The sequence below is a fragment of the Solanum pennellii genome, chromosome 3 (genome assembly GCF_001406875.1).
Source record: "Solanum pennellii chromosome 3, SPENNV200".
Classification (NCBI taxonomy): Eukaryota; Viridiplantae; Streptophyta; class Magnoliopsida; order Solanales; family Solanaceae; genus Solanum; species Solanum pennellii.
The window spans coordinates 71,884,798-71,898,796 of record NC_028639.1 but is presented as its reverse complement, the minus strand read 5'-3'; the positions used below and the strand labels follow the sequence as shown (position 1 = coordinate 71,898,796).

Below are 13,999 nucleotides of genomic sequence, written 5' to 3'. Positions count from 1 at the left end.
AGATTAGAGAAATGAACCATGTACATTAAATTTTCATAATTGCATGATGCAGGTGAATAAAGTTGACACAAACTAAAGTGTAATTATATTAATAGCTATGTTGCATCAACAAATACTTCCAAACACTTGTAGAGAAAGTACTTCTATGAGAAGTATCTTTTTTTTTTTTAGATGAAATAAGTACTTTTAAAATTTTGATCAAGCAAATATAATTAAATTGGAAGTTATGGTACCAAATACATAAAACATTTTCTAAAGAGTTGTTACAAATGAAAAATTGAAAAAATTAAAATTTTTGAGTTAGTTATTGTTTTATATTAATGGGAAGAATCCTACTTAATTGAATTCTTAGGTAACAAAAGGAAAAAGAAATTGATTGGATTAGATGAAAGTATCTTAGTTACCAACCAAAGATAGAGGTGGATCTTAATAAACCTAATAATGAGGAACAGAAGTTTAGGACTTAGGTGATAATAATTTAGGACGAGACACCTAATCAAGGAAGTAAATGTATATTATGGGAATAAATTAGCCAAACCTTTCTTGTTGATTTTGACATGTTCTATATGAGCTAAAGATCTATCGAAAACAGTCTATCCTATCTTTACATAACAGGAATAAAACAATATACATATTATCGTTCGCCGACTCCAATTAGTCAAACCTTAGATAACTATCTCACCTTTGTACAGACAACTGTATCAAGCTGTTACTTTTCTAGTGTGTGCGCCTTTCTTCACTTCTCATTATCATTACTTCTTGTGTTACTTTTACTTTAATCATAAGGATAACCTGTTAAGATTAAACTTTACAGTAAGGTTATACTATTTATATTTTTTAGTTGGAACTTCAGCTTTTGTTTCTATTCACTGTCGGCCACATTCATCCAGTGCACATAATACATGGAATCCCTTTTTACTAGAAAAAAAAATCCTAGATCAGAAAAACTAATTAATCAGTTATTGGTTAAACATATCATAATCCTTGATTAGTATAAAAGAAAAAGAAAAAAAAAGGTAAGAAATGGACAGGAGATAGTGATACAGGGATAAGCAAACATACATGTTATAAAATTCATGTACTGCATGAGTCAAGCAGCACGATATCGCAACTATTGCTCTTTAATTTCCCTGTGAAGAACAAAATTTGGTTTTACTGATCGTTTCTGCAGTAAAATTTTACTGTAGCAAACTTTCACAAAGGCTAAAATACATATTCCAAGTAAAACAGCAGAAAGTGATGTAATTAGAGGAAAACTCGGTAACCGTCTGTTTAAACTCTGTAAAGCTGTCGTCTCTGCGCTAATTGATGCAAATTTTCTGCCAGATCGTCCACTCCTACAAAGCGGACAAATGAACATAAGCAAACAAATAACAATACAGACAAGGGTAAATTTTCGGTATGCAAAATGTTCTATAAAACTCTGAGTGGAATAGGTTTTGATATTCCTTCTTAAGTTTCGATAGCTTCAACTGGACTTGATTCTCATCTAGTTGCTTTTATGTTTTCTTCTTTCTTTTCATGAATGTCGATTCATAAATATGAGATCAGCAGAGTAATAAGGAGAAACTAATTAAGTTTTCAAAAATAAGTTGGCATAATCTTAAAAACTGAGATGATTGCGGCACATAATGCACCTCAGGAAGTCTTTGATCGGTTTCCACAAACGTGCAACACCTCCCCTTTCACCTGCAGAAGCAACATTCCCATCCAGATTATTTCTTGGTATCCCTTTTGATAAAATTAAAAGGTAAAAAATGAAGAAACTAATGAACATGGTGTAATGTGACATACTAGGAATAAATTACTTTGGCAACTTAAATGCATCTAACGACATAAAAGGTAAGGGTTGATGGCATGCTTTGGCACATTGCATGAGTGTTAAAAAAATGAGGCTAGTTTACTTCTTGATGGCACATTTGACATATTTCTAGAGGATTCAATCTAGCATGGTTCCATATTTTCAGATTCAAATGGTTGACCACACTGACTCAAGCTTGCCACTCATAATTCCTTCTGATAATTCATCACCGTTTATCTACAAGATTGTTCGTTGAAGAGAATAATAATCTACAAGATTAAGGGGAGGGTTTTGGAGAACGGTCTACCTTTCAAGAGTGGATGAGGTGTAAGTAAATTACATGAGAGAGAGAGCTAAAGGCTTCGCTAGAACCAGAAGTTAGTATTAAAATACGTTTAGTATGTTCACTTTTTTGCATACCTCCTTACACCAGTATTCATAATTGTTTCTCACGTAACATTCACTTGGGTCATTGCCTTCGACACTCTCTAAATGAAAAAATTTCTTCTGTTTTGTGATATGGTTATCAAAATTATTCCTCTACTCAAACAAAGATTTCGGACTCTTTACAAGAAAGAAAGAATAAGAAGACATACTGCCAGATGAGACTGAATGATGTTTGGATGTTGCTCTAAGTGAAGCCAACTTCTCAACTAAGGTGCGCTCTGTATCACTGACATAGAAGAAGGAACACACATTATTGAACAAACACACATCAGCAAAGTATTTTAGATGAAAGCAAAAAATAGTGAAGATGCTCAGTGAGAAACTATGTTACTCCTGCTCAAGAAAATTAACAAATTCAGACTATTTTACAAAAACAACAACAATAACAACATACCCCACTGTGATTCCACAAGTGGGCCCAGGGAGGTCGGGGTGTACCTACTACCTTTTTACTTCATAAAATAAGGTTGGTAATTCAAGACTTTGAAACATGAATGTTGACAAATTAAAACATCTTCATACCTTTTTGTTCAGATAAGATAAATCCTGATTGATTAGATTAAACAAATTTAGTCAATGTAATCCTTTAAGGAAGAAGCTAAGGTATATATTTTGTATCATAAGCTAAACCACTTTTCACATTTACCACAGGGAACATTGCAGTTTCATGCCAACCTCGAAATTGTTGTTCTTATGTTGATTAATCACTTAAAAGAATTGATGGCTCATATAAGACCTCGTGTTAATGAGATTTTCACAAATAACTTTAGGAGAAGACAATGAGACCACTAAAGAAAACTCATTTAACTTGTACATAGGAACAGAAGTGGCAACTTAAACAATCGAAACTGATCAAATTGAAATCCGGATGTATCCGAAAGCTTATACCAACAAATTCAAACCTGAGATTCTTCGGGATCTGAACAGTTATCAGGAAAATATGATCTCCTCTCACTGAAGATCTATTCATGTCTGGCACTCCCATTTTTGACATTTTAATCTTCTCTCCAGGTTGAGATCCAGGAGGAATCTGAAGATTTTTTGTACCATCTACAGTTGTCACCTGCAGGAGTCCAACAAAGACCACCAAAAGTCATAATTGAGGTGATGTGATTCTTTTAAGAACTAATGTCGGTATTATACCTGCATGGAACTACCTACAAGCACTTCAAAGTTAAATTAAATGCCAGAAACATACAATGTCATTAATGGGAGTTGTTTAGGGGAAGTAGGGGGGGGGGGCAGGGAAACAAATATAGGGAACGACTGAAAGGAGAATCATAAATTGTAGCAATCACTTCAAATTTAATTGTCTTTAAATTGTGCCTTTTTGAAAGATAAAACCAATTCTCTTTTTGCAATGCTTTTATTACCTTCTTAACTGTCCCCAGAATGGCCTCAGTAAAATCAACATCTAACTTTGAGTACAGGTTGAGACCATCCCTCCAAATACCACGCTTTTCTTCAACATGGATGACCAAATAGAGGTCACCAGATAAACTACTGCAAAGAAGACCAAGCCAAGATGTGAAGATAATTGTGAAAAGGAGAAAAACATATCCGCAATTCCGAATCTATCTCTCTGAGGTCATTTGAATACCCAACTCACCCCCCAAAAGAACCATAAAAGTTGCAAAGAGAAACAGAATAAGAGAAAGAACAGAAAAGGTTGAGTTGCACACACTTTCTAACCTAGGTGAGAGGTAAAACCTTAAGAAGTTTGGGCATATTAGCAAACTAAACAACTAAACTAGCTCCTTAGCGCATGTTCCTTTGAACAACTTCTTCTTACTTTTTCTTAAAGAATTACATATCTGCTACAATGACATGCTTCATTTTGTGACTCGGACCAATATCTGCTGCATTATCATGATCTAATGCACTTGTTTCACAACACAGAATCAAGCAGAAAACACTATCAGCAAATCAGAAAGAAGAGAATACCCAGCCTAGAAAGTATCCACATAACACCAATATCTATAACTAATAACAAGCAGCAGAGGCAACATTTTGAGCAGAGCAGGCAAATCAAACATGTACTTAGACTCAGAGGAGCATGTACTTACAGTCATAATACTATGTATTTGTTCAATGAAGCTAAAAATTCAAATTGCATATGCTGCAGATTTTCTTGTGGATTGACTACCTTTGTTCAAAGCATTAAGTTTCTACATGAAATCACATGAACTAGGAATATTAATTAACTGTGACCTTTTCTTGTCAATGTTACCCTCTCCTCGAACTTGCATCGTGGCTCCATCATGAACTCCAGGTGGAACAACCACTTTGATACTTCGTTTTGATTGTACTTGACCACGGCCACCACATTTTCGACAATGATCAGTAATTATCTTTCCATTACCTCCACATTTCAAGCATGTAGATACCTGAAAACATGAATCAGCATCTAGAAAGCAAGTTAAGAAGGACCAGAAGACCAAAATAGTAGATAGCAGCAAGTTGTTCAAAATAACACAGAGGTTGGATGTGCAGAGAGAACTTTTATTTTGTGCTTAAACAAAATAAAACATTGAGCAGAATAAATAAGCCATTTAGTGATCAGAGAAAAATAGTATTTCTTTGAAAGTTCCAGTATCTTCAAACAGTAGTGTGCATTACTTGCCATAGGTGAATGACAGTAACCTCATATGATATGAGTTAATCCAGAAATAGTACAAAGGTCATAATAAACTTGTCATGACAATTGACAAACCAGTGGTGATAAAGTTCAAAAAAGTAGCCCTCTTTTGTGCCAAGTAAGAAAACATCATCTTAATATGGCGCACAAGCATTGAAAGGTATTAATGCTTGTGTCCAAAAGAAGGCTAGGTTCAAGCATCATTATAATACCCTTGAAAGCAAATGAATTTCGGATAAGTGGACAAAGGGAAATTTCGGATTTTTCGTCCCTTGATAAGTGGACACTATTTTGGAATGAGCTAAAAAGGAAGTAGGACTATCTTTTAAGACAAAGGGAATGATAGAGAACAAATAATCTGTACATAGAACAAAGTCTAAAAGTCTTCATACAGTGAATCCCCTCAGCAAAAACACCCATGTGATCATGTCCATTCATCAACAAAAGATACAAGCTTGCAAATTTTGAGGTAAAAATTGGGGAAAAGAACACATACAAAATAGCATTTCAAACAAGAAATCTGTTTAGATTGTAAGATAAAAAGAAGATGAATAATAAAAGAAGTGACTACAATGGCATTCGACAATTACTAATTTCTCATGCAAGTATGTGAAAATACCTGAGACATGATTCCAAAAGGCGTTTTCTGTGTTTTCACCACTCCTCCTCTTCCGCCACAGTCAGAACAGACTTTAACACAACTGCTAGATTTAGCACCAGTCCCGTCACAACTATCACATTCATCCAGACAGGGTACTTCAATGTCTCGCTGCCCTCCAAATATAGACTCTTCAAAACTCAAATCAAGGTCATAACTGAAACACAAGAAAAATCATCAATATATATTCAGCTAATGGAAAAGACGGACTACGAAGGAAGATAAAATTAAACTCTTTCCTCTCGGCCTTAATTACTTCACGCATAAAACAAACCAAAGCTGATGGAGAAGTTATTCTATTTTCTTCTCCTCAATTTTCTTGCTTAAATTTCATTGATGCAGGTGAAGCCATGGAAGCTTATACAAATCTTCACCCAGTGGTATATAAGAGCTACAACTCTCCTCAGCAACGGACATTACTACATACAATGAAGTGGTAGATACTCAATTTAGGGTGGGGGAGAGTAAGAAGAAACTGCCCAGAGAAAGATACAACTCAATGGGAATCATCACCTCAAAACGGTATGTTTTCTACATGAAACATATCCTAATATCACCAAGATCAGATATACAGATACATAGTTTCAGAAGCAAATGGGCTTCGATACTCACCGAATATCAAGATTCTGCCTTCCGGTATTCTTGAAATCAAAGTTGAAGCCTCCCAATCCGCCGCTTCCTCCAAAAAAGGCACTTGATTGGCCAAAATACTCAGAAAACACTTCGAAAGGGTCCACCTAAGAGATCAGATAATCATGTGAGGACAGATATCAGTCACCATGAACAAAATTGAAATATATATGAAAAATTATGAAAATTTAAACAAAGGTCAGTACTTACCCCCTGTGGACCACCACCCGGCACATCATATTCTCCTCGCAACCCTGCCTCACCAAAACGGTCATATGAAGACCTTTTCTCATCATCTGATAATACCTAAAAATACACTTTGTAATCAAATTGAAAACAATGAAAGAAAAAGACCAAAACTAATTTTTACCAAACTAAGGATGCTAAGTGTAATGCAAAATTTCATGATGTTACCAATTCGACATAAAATTCCCCAACAAAAAAAAATACCAAAGGAAAGTTTTGGAGGGAAAGGAAGGTGGAAGTTACCTCATATGCAGCACTAATCTCCTTAAATTTTTCTTCAGCTCCAGGCCCTTTATTCATATCAGGATGATACTATTTTCAAGTAAATACAATGATTATGAAGCAAAAAAACAGTTGCCGCTAGAGAAAAATAATATAATAATAACAACTAACAAATGACAAAGGCAAAAAACTTAAGCAAATAGATGAGTATACCTTGCGAGCAAGCTTGCGATAAGATGCTTTGATCTCTTGGAGCGTTGCATTTCTACTGACATTAAGAACTGAATAAAGGTCGGAGCTGGAAGACTTTGCAGCTGCATTAACAGTCACAAAGCCGCGTCGTTTCCGGTTAACGAAGAACGGGTTAGGAGAGACGAATTTGAGAGAATGAGATAAGGAGTTTGAAAATGTGAGGGTTTTAGGGAAGCTGAAGGTCGAGAAAGAACAATTTGTATTGATATTCGAAGCAGTGTAGAACCAGTTAGAGTTATGGATAGCCGGCATCGCCGGCCGGAATCTAGAGGTTAATGACCGGTGTTTGGTTCCGAGAAGGAACAATAGAGAAGCAAGGTAGTAAAACCCCTCTCCAAGGGACAAAAATGGTTTACTTTTTTTCTTTTTCCTTTTTTATTTTATCCACCAAGCTTGTAATAAGTAATACCTATCTTTAGCTTTGCATTTAGTTTTTATATTTTTGATTTCGATACAGTGTAATTCAATCTGAATCACAATAAATATGATTAGGTTTGATTTTTTTCAATTTGATTTGATTATTTGGTTACGTAAATAATTAAAAACATAACTAAAGATATGAGAAGTAATAACATTAAATCTCTTACATATATTTTCTAAAAATCACAAGTAAAATGTAAAATACAATTTGCAATTTTGAATATCTAATTTTTTTGTTTAAAATATTAAATTAATATAATATAATCTGACTTTAGAAATTAATATAATTGACTTTTGAAAAGCGTAAGATTACAATTAAAAGTGGATAGAGTGAGTACTTAAAAGTATATCAATTATAGATATCAAAACATAAGGAATGACAATAACTAAAAAGTTACAAAAGTGGTTTATATATATAATTCGTTAATCCAAAACAAACAAAGTAAATTATAAAATCCAACATCAAATCAAAAAAGCAATTCAAATTAAAATTCAATTCAATTTGAATTTTCTGTTTAATCCAAATAGTGCACACCCCTATCTATTTTGTTACTATTATTTCAGCCAAATCAAACAATTTAACCTTAATATCGAAATAAAGTTTTTTTAAAATGAAAAACATGTGGAGTAATGATTTACGTAAAAGGATAACGAAACGTGAACATGGACTGGTCAATTACACAATGCAAATCTGTATTAGCCGAATACGTACCATATCGGGTACAAAACATGTTTAGACATAAGGATCCATGCCATTAAAACACATTCCATTTTTACATTCAAAAGCAAATTCTACTCTTATCATCGCACAGAAAGTTTGGAATTAACCAAAAAGCTTATCATCTCCACCCTTCACTGCTCCCTGAAGCTGATCCATAAACATATGTGCCACTGATTTGTACCCCATCCGTCTAGCTACTTTGTTCAAAGATCCAACAAGAAATGAGACAAATTCTCAGAGCAAACTAATAAAACAGCAGATACACACGAACGAACAAAACCTCAAGTGAAACTAGTGACGACATGCAAACCTTTTAATGTGTTCCCAGTTAGAGCTATATTTCGCTTCTTTAGGCATGATGACCTACGACAAGATATTGATCCATGAGCAAGAAAAAGCCAAATGAGTTGACTTCACAATCACCTAAACCTGTTTATATAACCACTGCGTACCGGTTACAGAACCAATACGGCTTGATGCCTTTTTCTTCAGTGCAATGAGGACATATCCATTCTTTGTTAGCTCTCACCTCCTCCAGTTCTATCACATATTTGTATGGCATTAGTTCTTATCGACATTCATTACTGAGAAAGCAAAGATCAATTTCACAGAGTTCCCATTGTTAGGCGTTAAATTAAACAGAACAAAATAGTGACGGTTAGTGAGTCATGGCAAATGCTTTATGCTTTGACTTATTGTTTCTAAAATGCATATCTATTGCCTAACATTCACCATATCGATTCTTAAGACATTCTCGGCAAAGAAGACCATTGCTAGAATGACAAATTGAACAATCCGACATGCCTGTATGGGAAATTTTAGACTCATCAGTATGCCAGCAAATTAGTGTACGGGAAGGAAAAGTGCTTTGTATGACCAACCTAAACAAGGTTGATCCATGTCGAAATCACCACAACGTTTACAATCTTCTTCATCACAATAATTCTTTTGCCTGCATTAGCATTCACAAATTATCATTTTCAACTGATTGGCACACGAGCACAAGCTTATAAAGGTGAATGGTGAGAGATGTGTGAGTTAGGCCAAACTTGGGCAGGTCAAAAACAAACCCGCCTAAAGTTTACTTGGTTCAGAACATGTTGGGCTAGATGCGTCAAATAACCCAACCGCCAAACACAACCTAATCTCCTCTCCTTTTGTATTTTGATTATTAAAAAATGTGAAAACTAATATATTCTTCTTAACCTATTAGCTTGAGTCCATCCATTCCACTCTCCAAATTTGATTTTGTATGTACATGTATTGTATGACCCCTTTTGATCTAATAGTTTGATGGGTAATCAAGTTCATTCCGTTAGGTCAAGACAACCAACCCATTTAAACTCAAATTCAAAAGGATCATAGCAAACAGCAAGCCAAGGGGCCATCAGAATATCAAAAGTTTACTTTCTCAGACCTCAGACAGTCAATTCATCAAACAGTGAGCTATAAAAAAACTGTAAGTTGCAACATCAATGGCAAAAAGTTTGGCAAGATAGGGAAGGAGTGTAATACCTGCAGGAGTGACAGGAAACTGCCACTTTCAATCGATTGGAACGCTGACCCAAAGCTTCCTGATAAAGGCGCTCCTTTATGTCATCAGATTCCTCTTCAAAAGGCACAATCTCCATCAAAAATCAATATACAAAGAAACACAGACATTTTCATACGCAAAATACACATAAAAACACAAACTTTTTGATGATGGTGCAGAGTCTCCTTTCGATCGATTGGAACGACGCAAAGGGGCGGAGGAGTAGTCCACTTTGTTGTGTTTTCTCTTCTCTGGTTTAGTTCGAAGCACTCCCAAGATATTCTGAAGTCCAAGACTGGCAAACCTAGCCTGTACAATACCCCCATGAAAATCAGCTACTATTATATATACCTGGACAAAGGTGAATTTTTTTATTATTTTTTTAAAATTTTCAATTGCCAAAACACGCATGTTGTTGTCCTACCACACGCCTTAACTAGAGGTTCCGAATTCGAACTTTTACTAGTGATTTTCCCTCCATTCTTCTATTATATATATATATATATATACTCGGGAGACAAAGGCTAATTTTTTTAGTTATTATTTTAAAATGTCAAAACACGGATGTTGTTGTTTTACCACACATAGCATGTCCTAACCAGAGGTTTCGGGTTCGAATATTGAGCATGGAGAAAATTATATTGGAAAGGTTATCCTGCAGTACACGATCCAGATTTAGTTGGATTTTCAATATGAACTTCGAATACCGGGTGAAAAACCAATAAAAAAAAAACATGTCCAAACCACCTCAAGCCATCTTCTCTTATTTAATTCTCAATGTGTGGAGCTACTTGCATCTTATTACGTAAGTGGTCAATTCTAATCATCTAATTTGGTATGATCATATATTCATCTTAGCATCCACATCTCCGCAACACTCATTTCATGAATGATTTGGATTTTAGCTATCCAACCTTCACTGTCAAATAACATAGCCAATCCTTATATAATTATTTATATAACTTACTTATCTTTCATTTTGATAGATATCATTTTATCACATAATGCTCTAGCAGTACTTATCCCTTGCAAAAACAAAAGTAAAACATATGTAGAAGGAACAAATTGTTTCTAAATTATTAGGATAGACATATAAGTTTAAAGGAATGTTATCATTCAATTCCCCAATCACAAACTGGGCAACATGTTGCCATTTTTAACATGTATCTCATTCTTTTTTAAAACTTACATTACAAGAAGAAGAAACAGATGAAAACGGAGGCGGCGAAGAAGAAGAAGCAGGTCATTGCAGATGTATAAGAGGCAACGCTACTTTTGAACAAATTTCCTGAGCAAGATTCAGGCTTTATAACGGATAAAATTGTTGTGGACAACAACATACTCAATGTAATTCCACAAGTGTTTGCTTCGATATAACCTCAAACGAAAGGGTGGCATAAATTTCAATATGAGGATCCTTGCCATTACACAACCAGTGATTGGACTTCATAACATTCATTTTTACATTCTGAAGCTAATTTTACTGCACCAACAAGAAGTTAACAATGCACTAAATTTTGTTTATCATCAACCCTTCACTGCTCCCTGAAGCTGATCCATTAACAGATGTGCCACTGATTTGTATCCCATCTCTCTAGCTGTTTTGTCCAACAAAGGAAAACAAAAAGACAAGAAATTAGAACACTATATAACAACAGATATGAGCAAACAGAACTTCAAGTAAACTAGTGACAAACATCAAACCTCTGAATATGGCGATCCCAGTTGGAGCCATCTTTCGCTTCTTTAGGCACAATGAGCTAGAAAAATGTAAATAAGCATGATCAAGAAATCAATCCATGAACTTAACTAAAAAGAACTTAACTAACCTAGCTGCTAGTCATGTTTTATAAACCAGTACGTACCTATTACATATCCAATATGGATTGATGCCTTTTTCTTCGGTACAATGAGGACATATCCATTCTTTATTTGCTCTCACATCCTCCATTTCTAGCACAATTTGAACATATTTAGTACTAATCGACATTCATAAGTGAAAAGGAAGAAATCAATTTCATTAAGTGAAGAGTAGTGCGTACAACATAAGTGACTTAAAGATCAAAACCATGTAACTTCATATAACCTTCAGTATCTAAAATGCATAGTTATTGTCTCACCTTCACCATATCGAACCTTAAGACAGCCTCGGCAAAGAACACCTTGGCTAGAATGACAACTTGAACAATCTGTCTTGCCTGTATATGAAATTTTATATTCATCACCTCTGTTTACAGACTAGTTAGTACCACAATAAACAATTTGTAAGACTAACCTAAGCAAGGTTGATCCATGTCTGAATCACCACATCGCTTACAGTCTTCTTCACCACATAATTTCTTTTGCCTGCATTAACATTCACATATTATCATTTTTAATTGATCCTCGTGTGACACCTTTGCATTTTTATGATATGTAAGGACAAGGTAAGCTGGCACAGATGTAAATTCAAGCGCAAAATCACACTTCCTAGCAAAACAAAACAAAGAAGCCGCCTTGAAGGAAGTCCCTCAATTCACTGCACAGTGAGTGACCAGAAACTGGGATTTACAAAAGGTATAATTCTATATACCTAACAAGGTAAGGATTCTCTACACTATCATTACATATATAGATATTAAGTAAGTGTAGGCACGCGACTGCAGAGAGTAAGTGTCGAACTTGCAACCTTGGAGGGATCCTAGTTATGCTGAGGGGGTTCATTTCAGTCTATGTAACCACCATAAACATTGGATTTGACCTTATTTATACAGTGTAATTTTTCAATCCAGGGGTTCAGATGAACCCCTACGTCCACCCTAGATCAGCCTTTCTCAAGGTTATAGCGGTGACTTGATTATTGAAATGACAGTAAGTGATCAAAAACTGGGAGTTACAAAAGGATTTAAGCTATATACTTAACGCGTCATCGATTGTTTATACTGTCTATATATTTAACTTGTTATAGCAGATTACTTAACAAGTTTTACAAGGTTATCTGGCTATTGATTATAACAGTGACTCGATTATAGAAATATTTTTCACAATAAAAGGCAAAAGAAAAAAAAACTAAGCAAAAGGGTATTCAAGAACGTGTTCAAAACCTGCAAAAGTGACAGCAAATACCCAAATAAGGGTCATATAACGTTCCCCTGTCCTTGCTTGTGCAACGCCGAGCTAAAGCTTCTGGAGTAAGACGCAGCGTTAAGCCATCTTTCACTCTCAACAGAGGTGCATTAGCTGGTCTCTTCTCAATATCATCTTCATCATCTTCATCATCAAAAAGCCCCAATTTCCCTAAAAGCAACAATCCATAAAGAAAACATTTCTAATTTCAAAATCCACACTTATGGGGCCAAAACAAAAAAGGAGAAAAGAGACATAGATACAAACTTTTCGCTAGCGGCGTAGTGCCGCATGAATTCGATTCAGAAGAGTTTCCTTTCAATCGACTAGATCGGCGCAAAGGGGTTGAGAAGTAGTCAACTTTGTTGTGTTTTCTCTTCTCAGATTGTGGTTTAGATCTGATCGATCGAAGCTCTGCCACAGCTTTTTGAAGTCCAAGACTGGCTAATCGCGCCTGTAATCCAAGAAATTCAGCTTTATAACAAATTAACATTGACAGAAATTAGATACACTCAAATTGAGAGAGAAGAGGACCTTGTTTTCCATGATTTGAGCGTTGCGCAGTTCTTCATAGTCAGTTTTCACTCCAAGTCTTCCCATTCTGGCGTTTCAATGGCGATTTGCTTCTTCGTTTTCTTCTTCTTGAAGGCCCTTTTGATAGAAAGGGTGAGATTTTGAATTTTGAATTTCAAATGCCTGAGTCGACCGTTGATATTAGATATATATAAACTAATAAATGAATCCACAATTATTATTTAATGCATAGAATAAATAACAAATTGGTCACTTTGGGATTATTGGAAATAATAAAGAAATTTGAGAGAGGATCATTTTAAATAACTCCATAGTTAAGTCGGTAAAATTGGTATCACTCATTATTCTTTTTAAATATTATCATGTGAGTATACATTACCACTAAATATATTATTGTTGTTCATTCAAGTTCGAATTTGAGACTTCTGATGAAAATAAATACACTCTTGAGAAAATATTTTATATTTCTACTTTACAAATAACAAAGTATCTAAATATAATATTATAAATAGATTTGAATTTAGGCTCTTACTTTACAAACAATAACATACATAAATATAATTTTCATGAATAGAATCTGGATTTATGTTACTATAATGTGTAGTACTTTATAAAGAGTGAAATTATTAAAATGGAAAATTGACAAATATACCCATGAACAATCATAAATGTATGCAGATACCTTCCGTCAATCGGACATTGGTGCTCCTGCCGTTAAAAAACTAAAGCATATATACTCTTCACTCTACCGGAAGACTAGATAGAGATACGTGATGAAATTCTATTCGTCG

The 13,999-nt window shown here is 34.7% G+C and overlaps 3 protein-coding genes across 10 annotated transcripts; all 3 read right to left on the bottom strand.

Annotated features, from left to right (window-relative positions):
• Positions 1-493: 493 nt before the first annotated feature.
• Positions 494-7,291, bottom strand: LOC107014433 (chaperone protein DnaJ). Of its 6 annotated transcripts, none has more exons than XM_027915248.1 (13): positions 6,856-7,291; positions 6,664-6,732; positions 6,385-6,480; positions 6,157-6,281; positions 5,506-5,701; positions 4,460-4,635; positions 3,622-3,751; positions 3,151-3,311; positions 2,398-2,474; positions 1,638-1,689; positions 1,266-1,337; positions 1,063-1,130; positions 494-918 (listed from the first exon to the last, which is right to left on the bottom strand). In XM_027915248.1, exons 1-12 carry the CDS (start codon positions 7,144-7,146, stop codon positions 1,112-1,114), a joined length of 1,464 nt encoding a protein of 487 aa, XP_027771049.1. In that variant the 5' UTR covers positions 7,147-7,291; the 3' UTR covers positions 494-918; positions 1,063-1,111. The 6 variants fall into 6 exon arrangements, with proteins under 6 accessions (XP_027771049.1, XP_027771050.1, XP_027771046.1 ...); XM_027915249.1 differs by having other exon boundaries at positions 494-792; XM_027915245.1 differs by having other exon boundaries at positions 497-918; positions 1,063-1,337; positions 6,856-7,146.
• A 695-nt stretch (positions 7,292-7,986) lies between these two features.
• Positions 7,987-9,985, bottom strand: LOC107013647. Of its 3 annotated transcripts, XM_015213510.2 has the most exons (7): positions 9,731-9,985; positions 9,551-9,644; positions 8,917-8,987; positions 8,768-8,839; positions 8,488-8,575; positions 8,346-8,398; positions 7,987-8,232 (listed from the first exon to the last, which is right to left on the bottom strand). In XM_015213510.2, the coding sequence occupies exons 1-7, from the start codon at positions 9,978-9,980 to the stop codon at positions 8,138-8,140; spliced, it is 723 nt and encodes a 240-aa protein (XP_015068996.1). In that variant the 5' UTR covers positions 9,981-9,985; the 3' UTR covers positions 7,987-8,137. The 3 variants fall into 3 exon arrangements, 2 of the variants coding, with proteins under 2 accessions (XP_015068996.1, XP_027771118.1); XR_003577238.1 differs by having other exon boundaries at positions 7,987-8,229; positions 8,346-8,575; XM_027915317.1 differs by lacking the exon at positions 8,768-8,839.
• Positions 9,986-10,842: 857 nt separating this feature from the next.
• LOC107012829 (cell division cycle-associated protein 7-like) lies at positions 10,843-13,411 on the bottom strand. Its single transcript, XM_015212765.2, has 8 exons — positions 13,209-13,411; positions 12,942-13,128; positions 12,653-12,845; positions 11,845-11,915; positions 11,690-11,767; positions 11,435-11,522; positions 11,274-11,329; positions 10,843-11,167 (listed from the first exon to the last, which is right to left on the bottom strand). Exons 1-8 carry the CDS (start codon positions 13,272-13,274, stop codon positions 11,097-11,099), a joined length of 810 nt encoding a protein of 269 aa, XP_015068251.1. The 5' UTR covers positions 13,275-13,411; the 3' UTR covers positions 10,843-11,096.
• Between the last annotated feature and the right edge of the window lie 588 nt (positions 13,412-13,999).

Coding starts and splice junctions, on each gene's coding strand:
- LOC107014433 (XM_027915245.1), bottom strand. CDS start 7,146: ATGCCGGCTATCCATAACTCTAACTGGTTCTACACTGCTTCGAATATC. Junction 6,481..6,663: donor AGATTAGTGCTGCATATGAG/GTAACTTCCACC, acceptor GTGTATTTTTAG/GTATTATCAGATGATGAGAA. Junction 3,752..4,459: donor GGTAACATTGACAAGAAAAG/GTCACAGTTAAT, acceptor TCTTCTTTGCAG/TAGTTTATCTGGTGACCTCT.
- LOC107013647 (XM_015213510.2), bottom strand. CDS start 9,980: ATGCGTGTTTTGGCAATTGAAAATTTTAAAAAAATAATAAAAAAATTC. Junction 8,988..9,550: donor GTTTCCTGTCACTCCTGCAG/GTATTACACTCC, acceptor ATGCTAATGCAG/GCAAAAGAATTATTGTGATG. Junction 8,399..8,487: donor CCGTATTGGTTCTGTAACCG/GTACGCAGTGGT, acceptor ATCTTGTCGTAG/GTCATCATGCCTAAAGAAGC.
- LOC107012829 (XM_015212765.2), bottom strand. CDS start 13,274: ATGGGAAGACTTGGAGTGAAAACTGACTATGAAGAACTGCGCAACGCT. Junction 11,768..11,844: donor CATGGATCAACCTTGCTTAG/GTTAGTCTTACA, acceptor TTTCATATACAG/GCAAGACAGATTGTTCAAGT. Junction 11,523..11,689: donor TAAGGTTCGATATGGTGAAG/GTGAGACAATAA, acceptor AAATTGTGCTAG/AAATGGAGGATGTGAGAGCA.